This window comes from Cyprinodon tularosa, unplaced genomic scaffold (genome assembly GCF_016077235.1).
Source record: "Cyprinodon tularosa strain WSP-4 unplaced genomic scaffold, ASM1607723v1 ctg430, whole genome shotgun sequence".
NCBI lineage: Eukaryota > Metazoa > Chordata > Actinopteri > Cyprinodontiformes > Cyprinodontidae > Cyprinodon > Cyprinodon tularosa.
Window position 1 is genome coordinate 643085 of NW_024039153.1, and position 23380 is coordinate 666464.

The 23380-nt window shown below is 40.7% G+C and overlaps 2 protein-coding genes across 2 annotated transcripts in view; both read right to left on the reverse strand.

The window, feature by feature from the left end:
* The window catches only part of LOC119792779 (SAM and SH3 domain-containing protein 1-like), a 102981-nt gene extending 100012 nt beyond the window's left edge, over positions 1-2969 (reverse strand). Inside the window, exon 1 of the mRNA XM_038299553.1 lies at positions 1937-2969. Within this exon, the coding sequence (XP_038155481.1) occupies positions 1937-2389 (453 nt within the window). The 5' untranslated portion in view covers positions 2390-2969. The remainder of the gene's footprint in view (positions 1-1936) is intronic.
* Positions 2970-5910: 2941 nt separating this feature from the next.
* Positions 5911-23380, reverse strand: part of stxbp5b (syntaxin binding protein 5b (tomosyn)) — a 51020-nt gene continuing 33550 nt past the window's right edge. Inside the window, 11 exon segments of the mRNA XM_038299524.1 lie at positions 5911-8070; positions 8159-8379; positions 10699-10810; positions 14404-14569; positions 14740-15097; positions 15792-16031; positions 16950-17000; positions 19533-19580; positions 19683-19739; positions 19828-19890; positions 23163-23314. Coding sequence (XP_038155452.1) covers positions 8029-8070; positions 8159-8379; positions 10699-10810; positions 14404-14569; positions 14740-15097; positions 15792-16031; positions 16950-17000; positions 19533-19580; positions 19683-19739; positions 19828-19890; positions 23163-23314 — 1510 coding nt within the window. The 3' untranslated portion in view covers positions 5911-8028.

Consider the following 23380-nt stretch of genomic DNA (forward strand, 5'->3'; position numbering starts at 1 on the left):
CCATAACAAGTCTGCTTGCATTCGATGAACATGGCGCCGCACTGGTAAGATAAAGATATCAGGATGGACAAAAGAGGCAAGCAATAAAGCACATGTTTCTCTCCATTGTTTACCTTCCTGATTTCTGTCGCACTAATGACATCACCAGACAAGCAGCGGTAAGGAACAGTTTGCTAAATGGGAGAGGAGCCAAATGCCAATTATAGCGGGTCAAGTCGCTTTTGAAAAACCCACGTTAGAATTTTATTGGAAAGGCAGCTTCTCTGTAACACCTTCTCACCAACGCTAACTTCAAACATGTAAAACATTAAATATTTATTGTTGTCGCTATAAAGGTAAATCGTCATTTCCAAATCCAAAGAAGCAACAAAATCTTTTTCTGATTTTGAAACATGAGTTTCAAGATTGTTGGTTTTTAAAAAATAAGAAAATGATCATTGGTTATTTTGACGTTTGGCAAACAGAAATTATTTTGATGAACTGACAGAACATTTTCCGTCTTATCTTCTGTGAGAGAGTGGGAAATAAAAGATGTTTTGTGCCGTCATGCAGTGCATTACCATTTTCCTGTTTTAACTGTACCGAGGAAAGCAACCAAAATGTGACTGCATTGACAAAACCGACATGTTTATATTGGAGCCAGTTCTGAAAAGCAGATTGCCTGAAGTCTGACAATGTAAAGATATTCTGAGGTCATGGTGGATGGGGCTACTTAGAAATGATCTATTCAGACATTCAGTTATGATACAGCTTAAGGAGGCACTCCAAGCAGATCAACGTCGGAAAAACAAAACAAACGACTCGCTCCACTTTTCACCTGGCTGACCACAGATCGTCCTCTGGGTCCAACAGACTGGGGGGAATAATTATCCTCTGCAACTAGAAGAACCAACTGCTCTTGTAAGGAATAAATTATAAAAAAATAAATAAAAGAAACCCTTTCAGAGCAGTTCATCTAAGAGTCAACATCTGCAATCTTTACAGAGAATTTAAATTAGTTCCGCTTTTGCTTTAAGTAAATAGTGATACGCTCATGTCTCTAATGGATTATAATGTCCAGGCTAAGCCGTCTATGTGTTTTCTATACCAGACGCAACCTGTTCCGGGTCGCAGAAGGGATAAAAATCCACCCCAGCTGTGAGAGGGAGGGAGGACCAGGCTATCCTGGACAGGTCACCAGTTCATGAGAGGCTCAACAAAGAGAGAGACGAGAGAAACAAACATGCACTCTGACCTTCACACAATAGGTAGCTGATAAGAGTCAGTTTACCTACTGTGCACAGGGTGGATCTGATGGGAAGAGGTAAGGAAGGACATTTATCAGCACAGAAAGAGGCAGACAGGAAACCCTGACCCCTCCGCTCACCTGTGAGCACTTTACTATAAACTTTTTTTCTTTTTCTTTTTAAATCAAAACATTTCTATGTCTTGCAAATAGACTTTGTACTGAAGTTTGCACACGATGTGCATTTATACAAAGTATTGTGTCCAGTCTGTGCCCAGGATTACAAACACAGCACCATGCTGCAATGCAGAACCAGAAAAGCTGCAAACAAAAAAAAAAGTTTCCCAAAAAAAAAAAAAATGTATTAAAAATGTATTAAATCATTGTCAGTGTGTGGTCTGAGCCTTTGGTTTAATATTATACGAGAACATATAAGAGGCCCAGCGGAGATGTGCAATTAAATCAAGCCAGTAAAGCCTAATTTAAAAAGACTGAGTACATTAACAGTGTGGTGAATCTCTGCAGACCTCAGCCTACAAGATCCGCTTTAAAGAGGAAGCAGTGGACGTCAGCAACATCAAAGGCATTCGACACACTCCTCACCATCCCACACACAGCGAAGTGAGCATATTAAACTCAAAGAGACAGCTCTGGACAACCCAGCAATCAGTCTCAACAGGCAGCAAAACACACAGGGTGGCAGCTTCCTACCTTGTGGGTGTAAGGTGCTTGTCCCAGGTTGATCCCATCTTTGGAAAGCTTGTCTCTTATCAGCACCTTCAGCTTCAGCTTGGGATAAGTCACAAAGTCGCTGCAGTCTGTGAATCTTGGGTTGTGGTTTCCAGGACAGGAGGCCTGGTGCAGGGCTGACCCCAGTGACCCCGGGTCACCCACAGGTTGGTGACAGGCAGGAGGATCCAGGGGCTCCAGGGTGAAATAGTAGCCAGGTGCTTTCCTCGTCTCCTCCTCTCTGAGCTCCTGCACTGCTGTGAGCAGCCTGTGTCTGTGGAAGTGGACCTGAACCCCGATGGCATCCAGGTCCGGCTCCCCGATCTGCTTACACACCTCTAGGTCATCATAGCCGTTATCCAGGAAAGACTCAACATACTGGGCCAGGTGGAGCCTTGAGAGCCACTGGAGGACGAGGTTAGGCCCCTGACTCATCTTAGGACAGAATTAAAAAGGATTTATTTAATTCATCATCTGTGAGGGGGTCCATGTAAGACAAGCAGAGCCTGATTCAACCTGCTGGTAAAACTCTGGGAAAACCGCAGTGTTACCTGAAAAGTTTCCGCAGGTGTTCTGGCGGTTGGCTGATTAAATCCCAGCTGAAGGTTTCCCAGCTTAATGACTTTAAGATGTGACGTCACATCAAAAGAGTTGAAATAAAGCAGTGAACAGGTGAATCTTGGTCATTAATTGTCCACCAGGCGCGTTTCTTCTAATCCAGACTCTTTAACTTATGAGTTACCTTTTAAAGTTGAGACGTTTTCCCAAACTCTTGATTAAAAACGTTTTAGCAGGTCAGAAATATTAACATTTCCCGCAGGAATGCATCCATCCTCTTTGTTTCATTCATCGCAGCGGTGCAGAAAACGCGCAGCTCCATCAAACATTTATCCAGGCAGCAAAAACAGGCAGCTGCAAAAACAGCGTTAAAAAGAAGAAAAATAAAGCAAATCTGCAGCCGAGCTGAACGCATCCGATCTGTTCTCCTCATAAGCGTGTTTTTAAGTTTCCTCAGCTCCTCTCGTTTCCCCGGACAGTTTCCTCAGAGTGAGGATGCTGCGGCTCCGGCTGCTCTGCCCGCTGGAGGACCGGTGAGCACTGCTGCCACCTGCAGGCTGCTCTCAGAAGTGCAGGAGCACAAAACATTACAAAGAATTCCCGTTTTAACTTATGACCTTCAAGCTAACACAATAAGCTGGACTTTATTGAAATTCATGTTTAATCACTTTAATTAGATTTATTTAGAACTTATTTCAATATTGCAAAACTGTTATTAAATATTGAATAACAATAATTCAACCTAATAATAGCCACATGTGTTCATGAGTTTGTAGTCCAGGCTAAGAAATAAAAAAATTGCACATTTTAAAACTGAGCAATTCCTCTTTAAGCAATTTAGATCCTAAACTGTGGTATTTGTTTTCCTTTTGGAGCACCTAAATGTACGGTAGAGGATTAGGGCCACTGAGAAAGGGAAAAAGTTAACCGATTTTTAAATATAATTTCAGTTTAATATGGGAAAAAAGTCAGAATTCTGACTTTAATCTCAGAATGTTGGATGTTAATCTTAAAGGGCACCATGGAGGGAGAAATGTGGACAAATATGTGAGTAGTTTGGGAGGGCCAGTGACACATTGGTGGAAAATGATGGAATTAGGAGACTTTTTTTACGTGCCCGAGGGGTTTCTGGTGATTCTACTTCATGAAGGAAAGATCAGAAAGTGATTAAAACAAGAGAGCTAGTTTAGTCTCTGAAACAGACATGGCTACAGCTTGATGCTAATGTTTTTTAGCTGTCAGAATTACAGATTAAAGTCAGAATTGTAAGAAAAAATGTCAGAATTCTGACTTTTTTCTCATATTATACTGAAATAAAATTTAAAAATCACTTTTTATTTTTCCAGGGGCCGTAATGCTCTTCCGCATAAATGTGTCCACATTTTAATAAGCAAATTAAAGTGTTCTCCTATAAATGAAAAGAACTTGTTTTAAAGAAGTCATGAACCTTTCTCACAATAAATGCATGTTGAAACATCTGTGTTCACATAAGAAAAGGGATTGCTCAACAAGATAGAGATGGAGCTTTTTGGACAAAGTGACAAAAAGCATGTTGGGAGGAGGTTTGGAGTCAAGGTAAGGGTTGTTGAAAGGTCAAAAACTGAATTGTTGTGAACATTTTCTGGACTCCATGTCTGAAATCTAAATTAAACCTGTTCTACCAAGGAAAGTGCTTAAATATCCAGACAGAATCTGGACGCGTTATTGATATCTCACTGAAATTCAAAAACAGTCGGGTTCTTATTCTTATCGTTTCAGATATAAAAAAAAATGCATTCAGTAGATAAAGATGCATCTCCTCTAAAAAGATAAACAATTTAAAGACCCCCCTTATCTTCATCCCAGATTCACTATCTGCATGAAATGCCAATTTCAAGTTTGCACACAGAATTCAAACTATTAAAATCTTTGAAGCTGTTAGTTTGTGGGAAAATAGTTTGAATAAATTTATCAAACTAACATAAGAGGAAGCAGAAAACACAGGACAAAAGTTATGTTGGCTTTTACATTTATTTATTTTTTTTACTTTGCACAATAATATCTATATATATATATATATATTGTATCTACAGTCTAAGTCGTTTGTGGCGGCAGATTGAGTCAGACATCCATTTGAAATTGATTTTCATAAAACTGTACAAAAAAATGTTGCCCAAACAAAATACTGCAACTCTACAGATGTTCATCGAATGGATGGAAGTATGGCAGAACGCTCAGCTCGTTTTATCACAGCGCGGGGAGGGAAACAAAACAAAAGAGGAAGGGTATCTGAAGCAAACTGGGACATTTACAAATACACCAGAAGAAAATTCCCCTCATCTCAAAATGACTGCATGATTGCATGAAAGCAGGAGGTGAAATGGGAACTTATGTTCAACGTATGCAAATGCCGGAACGGACGATCTCCAATGGGATAATACAAGTTTGTAAACATTTAATATCATGCATCCTTCAATGTGCAATAAGAGACCATTTAGGACGTCCAAGTTGCAAACTGAAGCACTTTAAAGTGTAGGTCACACCCAACAGCCCCTCAGACAGAGGACATCCTGCTCCTTTAACAACGCTTTCAAATCTTAGAGCAACCTGGAACGCATACAGGAAAACGTTTACTTCCATGTATGGATGACGACAGGTTGGAGATAAACAATTTCTCCATTTCAAAATTACATAAAGATACTTATTTTAATAGACCGCCGAAATAAAAGTAGATTTTTATTTATATATAGCTATTTGTTTTCAAATATAAATATTTCATAGCTTCTTTAATCTGACATTAAAAACAAATCTGAGAATGAAGAAATCAACATAACCAGCAAATGGCATAAATAAGCAGATGGTATGTGATGTTTTGGTCCTTCAAACAACTAAGAAAAATGGGACATAATAAACACGTTAAAAATCATAAAATCTTTTACAAAGTACAAAAAATAGTGCAAAACCCACTTATGCTCTTTTAAATAGATTCATCTCAGTAGTATACAGTGGAGTAGATTAAAATCAGCTGTCTGAAAGTGGGGGGGTTTCATTCGAAGCTGCTGAAAATCCACCGAAGGAGAGTGAGACCGAGAAAAATGACGTTTCCTTCTCAGGTCGGTCTGTTTTCTTTCTTCTCCAGTCAATCGTGCTGGATTGGCTCCGGTGGATATCTCAGTTTGGAAGGAAACTCTCCTAACTTGCCTTTCTGAACAAAAAACAAGCAGGTCGAGGCATTGAGGGGGGAAAAAGTGTTGTGTTCATAAGGAAAAACGTCAATCTGCTCTCCTCCATGTACACAGTGGACTTCCTTAAGTGTCAAAATATGCTTTTACCATTTCAGAGGGTAAATAAAGACAACTTTGTGAAACCGGGGTAAGTCTTTGGTGTCAGGAAAACAACATGGCCAGGAAGCGTTCAGTGCTTTGCACGCTCAGTGTCAAAGCTTCCCATTATTTACAACATTTGGCAGCAATATCTTCCGACAGTCTTTTTTCTTTCCTCCTTTGAAAACAAGAGATGCTCCTTCATTGACATGGTGCTAGGAGCACTGGCCTTCATATGAGCATGTTCACAACACACGCCCATGCTGTGCTTAGCAAAATTATCCATACCCCTTTAATATCTTTAATCTATTTTTATATAAAGGTTTTTAATCCTTTGTGTCTAAAAATCTAATAATTGTGGCATGCATGTCGGTTCAGCCCACATTTTCTCTGATTCAACCAACTGCCTTCAGGGGACTTCTTATTAGCAAACAGAGCCTAATTGTGTCTGGTTTAAGCTCTGTTTAGGTCCATTTGTTCTGTAAAGGAGAACCATGGTGATAAATGTCACAAGGAACACAGTAGGGAGGTCAGGGATACAGTTGTGAAGAACTGTAAAGAGGATTTAGCTCATAAAGCAATATCCCGATCTCACCGGACACTGGAGATAAAAACTAACGTTGCACATCACCCTAAAGCCACCATCCCCACATTGAGACATGGTGGAGGGAGCGTCATGCAGTGGGAATGCATGTCTTCTGCATTTACAGGAAAGCTGGTAGCAGGGTAGATAGAGAGAGGGATGGAGGCTAAAATAAAAGCAGAAACGTGGTTTGTTAGAACGGCCTAGTCAAAGTAAAAAACTAAATCCAATTTCTCTTTGACGAAACATTAAATGTGACGTTCACATGTTATCTTAAAGAATTGGCGAAAATTACAAATCTGGTAGAGGATCGAAGGGCGTGGTCTGAAAACCAAAGCATTCCACAATTTAGATTTTTATTTCTAAATATATAAAACATGAATAATTTTCCAACATCTTCAGCTATTAGGCAATCCCTCGTTTCAATGGATGAGGGAAGAAATCTCATGAGGGGCGAATACTTCCGTGGGTCTCGGTGTTCTAAACGCAGCTAGAGGTTCTAGGTCATGAGGCGAAGGCAAAAAAAAGAGAGACAGTGTTGAACAGAGAAGCTGTGGCACTAAGCGGAGCAATTTAATGTGTTTGTGAGGCATCACCACTCCCACTCCATACGCATCAACGACAAATCTACTTCAGATACAACAGGACGGCAAAATACTTTGATTTGGGATCCTTGGAAAACTAAACAAAAAAGTTCTGAGCAAAATGTACTTGTGTCCTTATTAGGCGATTAAGACGCGATCTGACAGAAACAAGCCAAAGATCGTAAAACCACCGGGGTTTTTCCAGTGTATCGACTCAGTCGTTAGAACAATGTAAACTCTTCCTTCGAGGTGGGGGGTGGGGGGGTGGGTAAACATTTTTAGCACTTTTTTTTGCTCGTATACCTTTTAATGCCCAATATTTAATCTTCCTGTTTAATCTACAATTCCAAAATATCTTCCTTTCTGGAAATAAATAAAAACAAAGTGACGTTCAGGAAACATTCTCACCTAAAGCAACTTGGTGCGTGTGAAAAAGGTTGGCGACAAACTAGTGAACTAATAGCCCTTGTTCAAGTAAGAGGCAACTGATCCACAGTCTTCATCCAATTGATCTATTTTACGATTCGAAGCGCTTAGAGGTCCTTTCTACGTGACGACATGAAAGAAAATTCCCAAGAAGTCCTTCACAGCCTTACGCATTCACTCAATGGTCACGTGTTGAAGGATCAGACTTTTCTCCTCGTGTTTGGCAGACACAATAAAGGGCTTAGAAAGGAATCAAAAAAAGTGCAGCCAGGCCACCTAGAGTACGTTATTTTGCCGAACTGTCCCTCCGTCTCCCCTTGAAAAGCAACGCGTGTGTCTGTTTGTGTGTGTAGAACGTATTTGATGACGGATGTGGAGGGATCCGTGTTTGCCGTGTCGCTCTGAGATGGAACAGAGGAAGAGAAGCCGAATGATGGCTTCACTCTCATCTTTGCTGACTGGAGTAATGGAGAGTGAAGATACTGTGCTAAGAGAAATAGCGTGATGCTGTTGAGCGGAGTAAACCCCGCCCACGGAAATAAACAGAGGACAGAGGGAGCCCAGGCCCCCCCCGGAGATACTGGTGTTCGCGACAAGAGTCCAGAGCTCCGCTCTCTGTCATCAGAGCTGGTACCACTTTTTATCTTTGTACTTCACCATCATCTGAGGAGAGAAATTATGACGGTAAGGAATTGATTACAAGTCTGGAAACATGTAAAAAAAAAAACGCTTAAAATAAAACGCTTCCTACGTCGTGGGCGTGCTTTGAGAAGGAGTCTGCACTGGCCATCATGGCTGCCGTCCTCTCATCCAGCTCCCCCAGCTTCTGCCCTCTCTCATCCAGCGCCACTCTGGCACGGGCGAGGTCCCCTACGACCCCGGAGGCCGCTCCCTTCATGCCCTCCATGCTGCCCGGGCCTGGGATGTGCTGGGCCAGGCTGCGCGAGGCCTTACCGGACGCCGTTTCACCAACTACAACAGAACAATTAATATAAGTCCAATGGCGTGCGGCTCGATTGATCAGAATCACAATATTCTACACAAGAAATACTGACGGTGAGGTTTTTTTTTTTTCTTAGACAAACCTGTAAGCTGAGTTTGATGGAGTTTAGGGAAAAGGTTTTGGTTACAGCTCTAAATGGGCAAAGGCATAATATAAGAGTTGATCGTGCATCGGTCGCTTTCACCGATGGCCGCTGACGTGATTTGGTCTCATTGGAGCAGTCGACAGCTCCGCTCAGTGACATGTTCAGCAGGCACAGAGTCAATTTAATCCACTTTAACTTGCTTAATATTGAACAAATTTTCACTGTTTTTTTTTTTTTTGCTGAAACAAACAAATAGTTCAATGTATTTAAATATTCTTAGTGCGGTTAAGAGTAAAAGTAAGAGTATTCTGATAGCACGTATGATATATATACATTCTTAAAAGTACCCAGTCATGCACTCACTAATTTTATTGTTGTAATGTCATTGTCTGAATGTGTGTCTATGTGTTTTGACTGATATTGTATTATGTGATCTTGTGTTGTTTTGTCTTCCTGCCTCAGGATGACAGATTAGCAGATCTGTAAATTAGCAACTATGCTATAATCTGGCTCATTTACAATCTGTACAGAAGTATAAGATTGTTCATTAATGTGTTCTGTCCTCATTAAATAAAAAAATACATCTTTAAATAAATGAATTTTTATATATATATATATATATATATATATATATATATATATATATATATATTCATTCATTTATATTTTATCTGAATGTTATTTTTACCCATATTTTAGCTGTTTGGTTATTTATTTATACTGTTTTATGTTTTCCATATTTCTTTACAGCACTTTGATCAGCTGCGGTTGTTTTTAAGTGCTTAACAAATAAAATAGGATTGGATACAATTTTCAACTCAACTGTCACTTATTCTATTATTTTTACACACTTTTTAAAGGTCCATATTCTTTTGCTGCTGTAAAAGCACAATTTACCCATTGTGGGACAACAATGGGAGTTTCTATTCTATGCTGTTTATTTAGTAATGTCTTCCAAAGCTGTGATACCTTCACAGAGTTATCCCTCGAGCCCTGATGTCAACAGTCTGTTGATTTAAACTTAAATACACTGCAGTGCTGGGGCATTCTTCTTCTGTTCTGCTTAAAGCCACAGATTAGTGTAGCAGGTGGACCTCCACAAGATGGCGCCCCTAATTTCTGCTCCGTGACAATGTGGGGTCTACTCTTACATATATATATATATATATATATATATATATATATATATATATATATAATTCTTTTGATGTCATCATAGGGCAACGCCAACGGACAAACTGTATCGCACACGTTTGTTATGAATCAAATCCTTTCTGGAGTCTCAGCATACAAAAAAAATCCTTCTCACAGGGTTTATACATGAATGAGTGACTCTTATTTAAAAATCCGGTAAAGCCATGTCCCGATTTCCTCGTTTTCCCCCCACTTTGGTTCATATTTGCTGTTTTCCCCATTTTCTCCACCTCAAGCTTCTTTTCCAAAGCCATTTTAATGCCTCAATAGTGAAATTTCATGAATTTTAATGCCAATTAAGGCCTTAATATAAAGAATTATGATTTAATGCTTTTTAATGACCCGCGGAAACCCTGTCTCAGTTTTGAAGGAAAGCACTGCCATCTCAGACAAACAGAGCTCGGCCATTTAACAAGGTGACACAGAAAGTCTCAGTACTACTTCCTATTCTTTTTATTAAGATCTGAGGGCCGAGGAGAAGAATTGGAACATCCTCAAAATTTCTTTCGGGGAGATTTTAGACAAAGAAAGCAGTTATTCTACTTTTAGAAAACGAACAGTTGTTGTTGTCAAGAAATTAAAAGCAGTGTAGCGCAATATGGCTAACTGACCGAGCTAAAAGAGGCTAACCTGTTAGCTACTGACTACAGCTAGCCACAGAGCTACCTAGCTTTTTATATCATGGTCTTGCAGTTACTTTGTTCACATGAACAGATTTTTTCAGCTTTATTATCAGATAAAACTTCATCGGTCATTAGACACGCTAACATTACAGACGCTGCGTTATCGTTGTCCGGACAACAACGTTTTACGTCATGTAGATTCACTCAGCTAATCATATAGTTTAACGTCACTGCCATGCATAGAGCCCGGCCAGATCTGCTACCTACACAAGCGGGCTGATTATCAGCAGTTTGTTGAGGAATCAGGACACTGATGGCGTTACATAAATGTGAGACAAAAGGTTGGAAGGGGTTTTATATAATGGTGAAGGACTTTGTTCACTCACAGAGTTCTTCTCTGTCCAAAGACTGAGCTCCTCCGCCAAAAAGGCCTTTGAAAAAGCCTCTGTTTGGAGCCTCTGGCGTCTCCACGGGGGTAAATAACTCGCTGAGCATTTCCTGAGGATGACAAAAAAAAAAAGCATCAGCAAGTCAGGTCCAATATAATCTCCCTTAAAGGGATCGTAGAATGCAGAACAGAGGTTAAATTGTTCAAACCCCACCGACACCTCATAGGGGTCATAGAACGAGTTTACATTATGGTAGTGAAATGACAATAGTTCAGTGGGTGAAATGGACGTACAGAGAAGTTCAAACCCCATTGACACCTCTTTTCTTTGCAAATCTCACAATTCTAAACTTCCACCATAAAAAGGGCGAATCCAAACGAAGCCCCAGGTTGACGTAAACTCTGGGAAGTTGCCTTATTTGGTTCTGGCGTGTACTTTTGTCACGCGCCGAAATTTACACACAGACCAGCCCACTAGTTCACCGGCCCACGAACATGAATAGAGGTAGATGGAGGACAGCAGTTTAGCTGTTTAGTCTACCGTTGGTTTTATTTCTACAATAATTACAAAGCAGGCAGTTTTTCTATTGAAAATGAGTCAGAACCAGTGGAGTAAAGGCAGCGTTCCAGGATGCACATAGAAATTTTTCAGTCTTCGAAAGGATCCGAAGACTCGACAGGCATGGATTATTTTCGTCTGTCAGAGGATCCCTGCTAAGTTTGATTCTCCGCTGTTCATTTGCTCGAAGTATTTTACCGAAGACAGCTTTCAAAATCTTGGACAGTTCAAAGCAGGATTTGCTAAACTTCTTTTACTGAAACGAGGGGCTGTTCCCACCGTAAGGCCATCAGAACTGCAAGCTATGAGTATTATTTTGTCGCTAAGCTGTTGATAGCAATGCTAGCATATGCAGAGAGCCATGAGCCGCCCATCCTCGGCTGGAGGAGGCGGATTGGGGGCCAGTAAGGCAGGCTGGGGGAAGCTGGCGGCCACCGGTGTCCAGGCTACCATCACCGGGTCGGGTTCGGTCACTCCGTCCCCCGCTGGCTCCCTGCCCCCGTCCACTGGGGTTCCTGTACCAACCCTGGAGCTGAAGGCTCGATTCGAGTGCCCGGTGTGTTTCGACTACGTGCTGCACTGTAGAATCAGAATCAAGTTTATTGCCAAGTAGGTTTGCACTTACAAGGAATTTGACTTGATGTTGTTGGTGCAGACAAAAAAAAACAAAAACATAAAAACAAAACAACAAAATAAGATAGAATATATATATATATATATATATATATATATATATATATATATATATATACACACAGAAGCTATATACAAACAGTAGACTGTGCGTTAATGTACTGTTTGCATATAGCTTCTGTGTGTATTTATATATTTATTTATATACAGGTGCTGGTCATAAAATTAGAATATCATGAAAAAGTAGATTGATTTCAGTAATTCCATTTAAAAAGTGAAACTTGTATATTATATTCATACATTACATACAAACTCATATATTTCAGATGTTTATTTTGTTTAATTTTGATGATTACAAATGACAACAAATGAAAATCTCAAATTCATCATATCAGAAAATTAGAATATTGTGAAAAGGTTCAAAATTGATGGCCCCTGGTGCCACACTCTAATCAGCTAATTAACTCAAACCACCTGCAAAAGCCTTTAAATGGTCTTTCAGTCTAGTTCTATAGGCTACACAATCATTGGGAAGACTGCTGACTTGACAGTTGTCCAAAAGACGACCATCGACACCTTGCACAAGGAGGGCAAGACACAAAAGGTCATCGCTAAAGAGGCTGGCTGTTCACAGAGCTCAGTGTCCAAGCACATTAATAGAGAGGCGAAGGGAAGGAAAAGATGTGGTCGAAAAAAGTGTACAAGCAGGAGAGATAACCGCACCCTGGAGAGGATTGTGAAACAAAACCCATTCAAAAATGTGGGGGAGATTCACAAAGAGTGGACTGCAGCTGGAGTGAGTGCTTCAAGAACCACCACACACAGACGTATGAAAGACATGGGTTTCTGCTGTCGCATTCCTTGTGTCAAGCCACTCTTGAACCACAGACAGCGTCAGAAGCGTCTTGCCTGGGCTAAAGAGAAACAGGACTGGACTGCTGGTGAGTGGTCCAAAGTCATGTTCTCTGATGAAAGTAAATTTTGCATTTCCTTTGGAAATCAAGGTCCCAGAGTCTGGAGGAAAAGAAGAGAGGCACTTCATCCACGTTGCTTGAAGTCCAGTGTAAAGTTTCCACAGTCAGTGATGGTTTGGGGTGCCATGTCATCTGCTGGTGTTGGTCCATTGTGTTTTCTGAGGTCCAGGGTCAACGCAGCCACATACCAGGAAGTTTTAGAGCACTTCATGCTTCCTGCAGCTGACCAACTTTTTGGAGATGCAGATTTCATTTTCCAACAGGACTTGGCACCTGCACACAGTGCCAAAGCTACCAGTACCTGGTTGAAGGACCATGGTATCCCTGTTCTTAATTGGCCAGCAAACTCTCCTGACCTTAACCCCATAGAAAATCTATGGGGTATTGTGAAGAAGAAGATGCAATACACCAGACCCAACAATTCAGAAGAGCTAAAAGCCACTATTAGAGCAACCTGGGCTATCATAACACCTGAGCAGTGCCACAGACTGATCGACTCCATGCCACGCCGCATTGCTGCAGTAATACAGGCCAAAGGAGGCCCAACTAAATACTGAGTGCTGTACATGCTCATACTTTTCAGTTGGCCAACATTTCTATAAATCCTTTGTTTTTATTGGTCTTCAGTAATATTCTAATTTTCTGATATGATGAATTTGAGATTTTCATTTGTTGTCATTTGTAATCATCAAAATTAAACAAAATAAACATCTGAAATATATGAGTTTGTATGTAATGTATGAATATAATATACAAGTTTCACTTTTTAAATGGAATTACTGAAATCAATCTACTTTTTCATGATATTCTAATTTTATGACCAGCACCTGTATATTCTATCTTATTTTGTTATTTTGACCAAAATCCTTCAACTTTTGACTCTCTAGGACACGCCCCCTCCTCATTTGCATAATGAGGCAGAAATGTAAATACGACAGGCAGAAATAAATAGCGGCGAAGAAATAACTAGGGTAAAAAAATACAAAGGAAGAATAAAACAGACAAAAATATTATAACGTGCACATAAATAAATACTTAAAAATATAAGTAATAAAAAAATAAAGTTGAAGATTATAAATGACAAAAAAATAAGGTAAATATTACAAAGGCAAATAAATAAGAAGCTGATTAAAAGAGTTATATACATTTATGTCTCACTGTATAATCTAATTTCTACTTACATTTATTTGTTTATCGTATTTTTGGTGGCAATTAATTGTATGCTTATTTATTTATTGAGCATTTATTTATTTCTGTATTTATTTTTAAATATGGCAGAGTCAGTCCTCCATATGCATTAGGGCTCATAGAACAGCAAATATGCCATTTTCAGCCCAACCAATGTTACATCCCCTATTCAGAGACCTGAAGGACCAGATACCGTATAGAATCATTCTATCACCCCTTTAAGATGTGGAGTCTGAGTATTAAATATTGTTTTCAATGATGAATTTAGGGGTGAAATCATGAAGTGACCAGATCTGTCTGGCTAAATCAATCAGCCGTTTGCCAAAATGATTGATCCTTGCAGTCTGACCTGAAGGTTGTCACAGGTCTCCTGGCTGTAGGTAATCCTCTGGATCTCAGTGGGGGAGGTCAGGTACAGAGCTTGACCCAAGTTAGAGAAGCAGAACGTTCTGGCAATCCGCATGTCTGTCAGCGGCAGGTAGTTCACATCTAGCAGAGGTCGCAGGCTTGGCAAACTATAATCAGACAACAGCTATTAAAAGGATGTGGTTTCCTGCTCTCTACACAGCATCACTGACCACATATCACACATTGTAAGGAAATGCGCTGTTGAAAAAGAGGTGTGATCGTTCATGAGAGACATTGAAACTACACAGGAAAAGCAGCTGCAGGAAAGGTGAGATACCTCAGAGTCATTATGTGACCATTGGCACAGAAACAGGCGAGGCAGTAAGCGCCGGCCATCTGCACCACATCGGCCCGCAGCACAAAAGACGTCTCTGTGATGTTGTGTATGTAGACGCAGGTTTGGGAGGGCATGGCCACCACCTTGGCCTGCTTCTCTGAACACAGGACGGCGAATTGGGCGTCGTGGCCCTCCTGTGAGGTAGGAGGGGTGGCCGGCCTGCGCCTCCGGACCTTCTCTTTCTCTTCGTCTGAGGCGTTTGGGTCATACCATGGTTCATAGGTAGGGGGCAGCAGAGTCCCAGCAGCATCCAGCAGGGCCATAGTCAGGATGTCTCCTTTGAGTCTGACCAGGGGGCCTGAAAAATTCAGCGGCATTACTACAGAGGGTGTGGATAAAATCCTTAAGATAAGTGCATCAATCACATAATTATAACTTTCTTTTTATTCTAATTTCTTTATTATTTTATTTCCAAATGAAAACAGAATATATACATTTATTTTATTTCTTAATTCTTTCTTTTACTAGAGAAACGTTTAATCTATCATCCAATCATGCAAAATTCATAAATGCATAAATGCATGCATACATTTAAACCTAAGAGAAGGAGAATAATGATTAAAGAAGCAGCCAAAAAGTTAAGTTGTTAGATTGGAGTATGGAGTAAATTTATAGTTTAGGTTAGAGAATTTATTGACCAAAAGACTACTAGCTTTGCACTCCACAAACATGGCGTCTGTTGAAAGGCAAGTAGCATAAAAAACGATTAGAAGGAAGGGATAAAGGCCGATTTATGCTTCTGACGCATAGCTTTGCAACCGTCAAATCTGTCTCTGTGCACCTCAAAAAAATCCTGACTACGCGTCGGACGATCGCAAACCCGTGCAGACAAAAAGCAGCTGTGATTGGTCCCACAAACACACACTTCTCAGCATGGGTCTTATATAAAATCTAAATAACATTTATTAAATCATGATGTTTTCATCCTGATAAAACCTGAAAAAGTCCAAGAGGTATAAACATTTTCGAGTGACACCGTGTGTGTTTCTTACCGCAGGAGGCAAAGCCAACCGGCTGCTGTGGCTTTTGGTCGCCGCCCGGCAGCATGCTGAGGGCCACCATCATCACGGAGCCCTGGGTGGTCCCCACTAACAGACAGGGGCTGACCTGACTGTCCGACTTCCTGGGGAAACTCTCGCAGAAGTAGAAGGAGGAGATGGCCTCTCGAGATTCTCGGTCTATGCTGGTTACGCTCGAGCTACGTGAGCGAGTGAAGGCGTTATCCTTTCCATCTGGGCAGCAGGTGTGCAGACGAAAATAAAAGGAGAGATAAAAATCAGGGAACGATTCAAGTTCAATGAAAAATTTTGTTGATTCACAAGGAAGTTTAGTCCCAAATGTTAGAGTCATGTTCAGAAAATAAACACACCTCCCATCTAATCAGAAGGGTAAAAATCAGACAGCATAGAGCAAACCCTCTGAAGCTTTTTCACATCGAGATGTGTTTATATGCTTTTCTTTTGGTTTTTTCTTGATCCAATTTGCTATTTTTTTTAGACCAAATCTGACCACAACCTCAATGTGGAAAGCTGCAGTCGAAGAAACAGTTTTATCTTCTTAAAGAAGTCACTGAGGGGATCTCCACAGAAGAACTGAGAGAGGGGAGTGGAAAACACCGCCCTTTATCCGAGTTCTTCTCAAGAGAGAAACAGGAAAGACAGGATTTTGGACGCCAAGTCCACTCATGCAAGACGGACTTCCTTGAAAAGATCATAGTGAGTGGATTAGTGTCATAAGTCATCCAATTTCAGAGTAAAAGCCCTGGTTGTGGCGATTAGTACGAGTTAACCCACTCCAGCCGTAGTCATGACACGACTGATCCACTCACATCGGTTGGGGTCTGACTTAGTTCTATGTGCATTCAACCTCCGGGTCATCCTGTCTGCCATCTTGCAATTTCTCACACTACAAAAGCGCCTTTTAATTGCCTGAGGGGACCACCGCTGGAGCCTCTCCTCTACGCCCAGGGCAGACACAGACAGCGTTCATCTTAAGTTATGTTGAACTTAAAAACACTGCTGAGCAACAAACAACACTTCCATACTTCTTCTTTCACAGCTTCAACATTAATACAAGATGATAAAATCAGTTCCTGTTCAAATAGAGGAAAAAAGAAGTCAGAGTTCTTTCATGTTTATGTGTTGGCTTACCCAGCTCTGGCTTTTGCTCACCAGATGAGCTAATTTTCCGCGACATCTTGGCTGCAACAGAAACAAATACTTCTAGTTTTTAAAAGGAGACACATGGAGCGCCTGCTCAGATAAAACAATAGCGAATGAGGGATGATATAAACTGAAGGACAACTGTTGAGGCTTTCCAAAGGTACTCATGGACCTTCAACCTTTTTTCGTTTTGCCTTATACAGTCTAAAAAAAATGGCGTTTTATAAAACCAACGTTTAATAGTGCATAATTATATAGTTTTTAAACTGTTACGCTCATAGAAAATATGAAAACTGAGGAAAGCTGGGCATATAAACTTTATGCTTGTGCCCTTTTTTGGTCATCTTTCTTGAGAGTTTTGCGTTATTCTGATGAATGTGTTTTGGTGGAGTAGTGCACAACTAACTAGGGCTGCAACTAATGATTTTGCAAATCGATTAGTCTGGGTTAGTCTGTCGATCGCTTTTTCAATTAATCAATTAATAATCGGATAGCCAAAGATTCTTTGAAGAAGAGTTTTTATGAAATTAAACCAGGTTAAACTCAAACTTTTCCACTTGAGGAATTCTGGATAGAGCATATTGACATAATTATTATTATTAATATAATTTTTTTAAATCTTAAATGCAAAATGTTTATATATTACGCCACAATTTCCCCATTGTGGGGCAATAAAGCTAACCTGACTCCGCCAGATGGATTTGCTCCGCATATCCATCTGGAAACCTTCCGTTGAAGTAATTTTGAGAAGGGGCGAAAATACTGGTTAGCTGATTGGCCTATGTTGGTGATAGACGGGCCAAATAAACCAATCAGATCAAAGAAGCATATGACGTACTAACAGAGGAGCCAATTGATAGATCAAACTCTTGGTGAAACCAGTCGGGAGAAGAGCAAAAACATCTTTTCCTCTGAGAAAAGCCTCCAGAGCAGTGTTTTGCTCTTCTTTCAGTGAAGAAATACTCTGTAATTCCGATAAAACTTGCTCGATAGCCACGCTAACGCTAGTTTCATCGGCTGAAGCCGCCATGTTCTTTAGACTGAACTGTCGCGCTTCTCGTTGCGTCACACCTCAACCCGCCTCAAAGCCAACGCTGATTGGACGTTCGTTTGGTGAACGGCTCCAAATTTTCTTCAACGGAGAGTCTCCAGACTGATTAGCGAGTGAAACCTTGAAAGCTCGCGAGATCAGGATGGTCTCACGAGGCTACAATAAAGGATTTTCTTCTTGTCTTCTTCTATTTTTAGTTTTAAATCTTATATAATTACTGATCTAATTGGGTCGCTCTGTCAGCAAAAGGAATGTTTTAGAGTCTATATATACCAGTTAATAATTGATCGATTACTAAATTAGATGACGATTATTTCAATAATCGATTAATCCGATTAATTGTTTCAGTCCTACAACTAACCCACATCATGCTGCTAGATGCTTCCTCTCAACTGATCTGTGGATCTTTGGAGATCCTCCAGTATTGCTAGAGGTTTGCAGTAATACCCCACATTATTCTCAGAGCTTTGATTTAATCCATAATTCAAGATTAGTTAAAACTGCGTTTATGTTGATTTAAAACCAACAAACTTCTCATATGGAACGAGTGGATTCAGCTTTCTACCCAGGTGGCTTTGAGGCCAGTTAATTGCATCTATTAAAGCAATGTGACATGTTTAATTTTCGTTTAATTCTTTTTTTTTTACTTCATAACTATGCACCATGTTGCGTTGGTGTCTTACATGAAGTCCATATAAAAAGCTTTAGTTTCTGGAGGTAAAACGATCACATTTAAAGAACTGATTGTATTCCAGCTCATGTCAAAGATACTGAGCATGAAACTACATTTTTATATTCCCAAAAAAAAAAACAAGAATTGTAAATTTTTTATTTTTTTGCTCTGCTACCAGGAGTGTTGCCGTTCCAAAAAATGAATCCCCAAAAGTTGCCTTTAGCAGTCCACAGCCACCCTCAAATCCACCATGAGAATACAAATAAGGCACAGAAGCGTCGCAGAGGAGCCGCACTGTCAAACGAAGCAAGAAGCAGCTGAGAAATAAGATAATTATGACTCAGTCAACATTGTTATGCAAAGAGAGTAGGTGGAAACAAAGAGAAACCAAGTGGATAGCCCAAAGATTGCACTGATTGGAACCCCTGGAAAAGAAAGTCGGAAAGCATCGACGATCTAAAATAATTCAGCTTTTTTAAAATTCAAGTGGTTAGTGGAACAAATATTAAGACAGGGAAGCAGATTTTCTATGCTTCTTTTGGGGGAAGGGGAAGTAAAAAGCATCAAATAAATACATCCCCAAGCAATATTCTGTAAAGGTTTGTTGAAAATAAGAATTTGCATAGAAAATCTGCAAAACAGACAGAAAACTGAGAGGTACCCTGTCATGCAATCAATAAAGGAACATGATTATTTCAATAATCCACATCTCCAATGAAAATCTGTCCTGAATTTGCACGTTTTGCACAGACTGGCAGAGGATAAATGCGCAGCTTTGTTAGAGCGCCGTCATTCATAGAGCGAAACGGTGAGTAGCTAGAGAGGAGGCACATGAAAGATACAGTACCAAAGTCATTGGCAACCGTCTTGGAAAAGCGTCTGCTTTTTAACTTCACTAAAAATAAGGTTTTGGGAAAAGAAGACAAATCAGACGTCTTCAGCCATTTTTAATGATTTGCTGGAATTAGGAGGCCGCATGCACTAAAAGATACGGTACCCTTCTCTATGAAGTTCTGTTTTCGTTCATCGTCTGAATTGCAGGGTGAGGGAGATCCTGGATGATAAATAGCATTTGGGGAAAAAACATGCTTACAAAAAAAAAAAAGGATATTTTTGGCAGAAGATTTAGCAAAGAGGCTTACCTGACGTAGGGGATTTGCATCGCTCCTCTGAGTTGTTAGATGCGTCGTTAGAATCGCAAAGTCCTGCAGAAAATATGGATAAAAAAAGTGAATTCCATCAATTTCTCAGCACACCTCCCTCAAAAAAACAAATCTGTATCTTACACCTGATGCAACTGGGGATGGGAGGTGTCCTCTAAGAGTTTCTGCAGGGAGGGCTACTATTATAATATATTAAAGGATAAATTCAACGTGGGTACTGCTGGTCCACTAACACTGAAAGCTCAGTAGAAAGATACAACACCTGATTTACTTTTATTGGCCTCAGCTCTAGTAGCCCCATATTTCACCGTTTAAATATAAATTAGGAGGCTTTATTGTCGCTCTGAGGTGCGTATCGCATATCAAAACCAGGGAGTGTATCTTATTGGGAAACAAGGGAAAAAACCTCCAAGAGCAAAACAATTGTGAGAGAAGAATGGGGAAAAGAAATCTGACACAAAGGAACTTACTGAAGTGAGAGGAGCGCAGTTTTTTCACAGACTGAGAATACACGTTAGAAAGTCTGGACATGTGAGACGTGGCAGTTGGAATGTCTTTATCAAAGATCACACAAAGAGACCAACAAAAAACAGTGAAAAACAAATGAGAAAGAACAAAAAATGTGAAAATATGACGTGTAAACTCCAAAAGAAAAGAAAAACTAACAAATTCTTTAAAGGAATAGTACACCCAAAACATGATTAGCCTTCATTTTCTACTCACCCCCATGCTGAACAACACTCTGGAGTACTTTTTTGATATCTCAAATGCATCTGGAGATCTGGGAGGCTTCTTGCTGTCTGCTGACATTCAAATAATGGAGGTCTATGGCGCCCGAGGCAGAAAGGTCCATAAAAGTCCACAAAAAACGTGTCAATATTCCTCCATACTGCTCGTCCAATGTATTCCAAGTGTCCTGAGTGGGTAGCGTCCATAATTTACTCGAAACGAAGTCATTTAGAATGTTTTTAGAGCATAAACAGTAGTGTATAGGATTTCCTAAAAGCGCGTTCACGAGTCTACGGAAACCGCGGCAGACCAAACCAGATGAAAGTGCGCATTCAGCTCGGCAAAGAACTCATGCTCTTCCTCAACACTGAAGTCCTCAGACATTTTTCTTTCGTTGTTTCTTTCTTTGCACAGGTAAACAGCACATTTCTTCTTCTACGCTTGCATTATCAAGAGCAGACGCTGAGTGCGCACTTTCATCTAGTTTGGTCTGCCGCGGTTTCCGTAGACTCGTGAACGCGCTTTTAGGAAATCCTATACACTACTGTTTATGCTCTAAAAACATTCTAAATGACTTCGTTTCGAGTAAATTATGGACGCTACCAACTCAAGACACTTGGAATACATTGGACGAGCAGTATGGAGGAATATTGACACGTTTTTTGTGGACTTTTATGGACCTTTCTGCCTCGGGCGCCATAGACCTCCATTATTTGAATGTCAGCAGACAGCAAGAAGCCTCCCAGATCTCCAGATGCATTTGAGATATCAAAAAAGTACTCCAGAGTGTTGTTCAGCATGGGGGTGAGTAGAAAATGAAGGCTAATCATGTTTTGGGTGTACTATTCCTTTAAGATCTGCTGTTGAGTCTGATCCTGATCAGACCAAGAGAGGCATTGATATGTCTCTGTATCGCTATTATAATAACTAGCTAAAAACAAAAGACTAAACAACAACTTAATGCGAAATGATTCAAAGTTTGTTTTCTTATGCATCAGTCAGATGTTTCATGATGTAAAGAGGTGTGAGAGGCTGTTTGAAAGAAACAGTTTTATGAAAGACTTGTCAGCTGATTCAGGATGTAAAACATCCACTCCAGATAACAGGTACCCCATTTAAACTACCCTTGAAAAACCGGTCCGAGCTCAGTAACTGAGATAACTTATCGTGTGTAAATGGAAAGCAAACTGAACTGAACCGAGCTAGACACAACCGAACCCAGCTAACTGCAGACCAGTTCCAGAGGTGGGCTCGGTTCGGTTTTTCCCTGGCTCTGTTCTCTGATAACAAGAGCGCATGAGCAGAACGCGTCATCTCCGTCTGGCTGCACATCGCAATTCACACTCCATTCCAGTAGTTGGCGGTACTGCCCCTCCAGAAACAGAAGAAGAAGAACTATAACTATAATTTTACTTTCTCAAGTAAATCCACGAAAGGTTGCCGTCTTCGCCTGACCCTCCGCAAACACCGAAGTACAGCATAACTTTCTGAATGTGACGGGCGCCGCCATTTTGATTTGCTTGATTCTCTCCTTCTTCGTCTTCTTCTTGTTGTGTTTTATGGCGGTTGGCAAACAGCTTTTGGTGCATTACCGCCACCAACTGCTTGATTTCCTCCTTCAATGCTGGCAGTAATACCGCAGATCGTCACTAGGAGGCGAGGAACCGAGATAGCGTGATGTGTAAACGGTCGTCAGAACCGAGCTCGGCCTGGTTAACTGATCCGAGCTCGGACCGGTCTCGGCATGGATCAGTTTTTCAAGGGTAGTGGAAATGGAGTAAGGGTCTACTTTGTTTAATTCCTCTGGGCTTTTAACGTGGGGTTTTCCAAAAGTTGCTATTCAATCCCTCAAGAGAAAACTAATCTTTTAGTACTGCTATTTGTAATAGCCATGGACAGCTGTGTTGCGTGTTTGAGACTTCTTCCTTAAACATGGCAGAACTTAGTAAATCAGGTGTGGAAGAAGGAACGCTTCTCACTTCCTTCAGGGCAGAGCCCCAGGAGCTCTAAAGCTGCCCACCTTGAGTTTTAAGTGTTCTTCTCTAATCAGAAATCTCCTAAAAGTCTAACAGAAGCACCTTTACATAACTGTTAAAGATTGGGTTTAGCAGTTTTTAATTCTAACAAAAACGGATCGTAACACAAAGCTTTAAATGAAGAGAAGGGATCAGTGACAAACATTATGATAAAAAAAAGAAAAAAAAAAGGCAGAAAGAAGATTTTTAACAGGGAAGTGAAGACAAAATATTTCCTAACTCAGTGAGGGCAGAGCTATGATGAAGCATTACTGACATGCCCGCTCTCTGCTGTCTTTGCACTATCCTACTCAACAGATGGAGAACCTGTGAGTGATGCCCCCTGTTGAGGGAGAGAAGCTACTGCATGGTGTGAAGTCAGGCCAGCTGCCAAGTGTCAGCTCTGCCCGTCCAGCACCTCTAGCAGCTGCCTGATCAGGTTTAGCTGAGACACGACAGCCGCAGCAAACAAATCGCGCATGGACTGCATTTCAGAGAGATTCATGTTCAGCGAGGCCCCGACCAGGAGAAAAATTAGACCGAGGTGTAATTGTTTGGAATGCTCCTCACCTCCAGAAGGCTGGCGGGGTTTACGCGGGGAGCAGGGCTGCCTCTGGCAGGGGTCGGATGGGCTGGACAGCTCCGAAATACTCATGCTGAGGAGCAGCGTCTTCTGGACGTAGTCCACTACAGCCAGACCGTTACTGTTTCCAAACACCACACTAGATACGCAGGAAGAACAGGTTAAAACGCCACATTCAGCCTCCATTCCACCCTGTCCTCATTTC